Source organism: Austrofundulus limnaeus, unplaced genomic scaffold, assembly GCF_001266775.1.
Source record: "Austrofundulus limnaeus strain Quisiro unplaced genomic scaffold, Austrofundulus_limnaeus-1.0 Scaffold1806, whole genome shotgun sequence".
Taxonomy (NCBI): domain Eukaryota; kingdom Metazoa; phylum Chordata; class Actinopteri; order Cyprinodontiformes; family Rivulidae; genus Austrofundulus; species Austrofundulus limnaeus.
This window is the reverse complement of record NW_013954208.1, coordinates 56,316-57,092: the sequence shown is the minus strand read 5'-3', so window position 1 is coordinate 57,092 and position 777 is coordinate 56,316. Positions and strand designations below refer to the sequence as shown.

Genomic DNA, 777 nt, shown 5'->3' with positions numbered 1-777 from the left:
GTTTGGTGGTTTGGTAGATAGTTGGGTTTGGTGGTTTGGTAGATAGTTGGGTTTAGTAGTTTGGTAGATAGTTAGGTTTGGTGGTTTGGTAGATAGTTGGGTTTGGTGATTTGGTAGACAGTTAGGTTTGGTAGTTTGGTAGATAGTTAGGTTTGGTGGTTTGGTAGATATTTAGGTTTGGTGGTTTGGTAGATTTGGGACTGTAACCAACCTACCAGCAGGTGGATGCAAGAGGAAATATAACCCCAGCTTGATCAGACAGATAATTGGTGAGAAAAGAGATCTTTTTACAGAATCACAGATGAAGTGAGAGGATTTTGATTTTACAGCTGTTTGAACTGTGCTACATTTTTACAAACATCTTATTTCTACAGTGTTCTTCCACAGTTCAAACATCAAAACGTAGATGTTGAAAACACTTTTGGGTTTTTACAGAAGAACTCTGAAAGATGCTGGAGCTGCTTTGGTTGCTTCAATGTTTCTGCACAAACTTTGTTGTGTTGTCTGTCTTCATGCAGAGCTATTGATCAGTGAAAACACTGAAAACCATTTTGTTGTTGGAGTTAATGATGTTTCTGGAAATGAACTTGTCCTCTGCAGATGTGGACGAGTGTGTGAGGTCAGGTGTGTGTTCAGACGGTCGCTGTGTGAACACTGAGGGCTCGTTTCAGTGCGAGTGTAGAACCGGCTTCACCAGCAATCCTGAGAGGAACGCTTGCCTCGGTAAATATGGACACACACACACACACACACACACACACACACACACACACACAC

At 41.8% G+C, this 777-nt stretch overlaps 1 protein-coding gene across 1 annotated transcript in view; it reads left to right on the top strand.

Annotated features, from left to right (window-relative positions):
• The window catches only part of ltbp4 (latent transforming growth factor beta binding protein 4), a gene marked incomplete at its 5' end in the record, with an annotated part of 15,151 nt that overhangs the window by 7,854 nt on the left and 6,520 nt on the right, over positions 1 to 777 (top strand). Inside the window, 1 exon segment of the mRNA XM_014033681.1 lies at positions 601 to 723. Coding sequence (XP_013889135.1) covers positions 601 to 723 — 123 coding nt within the window.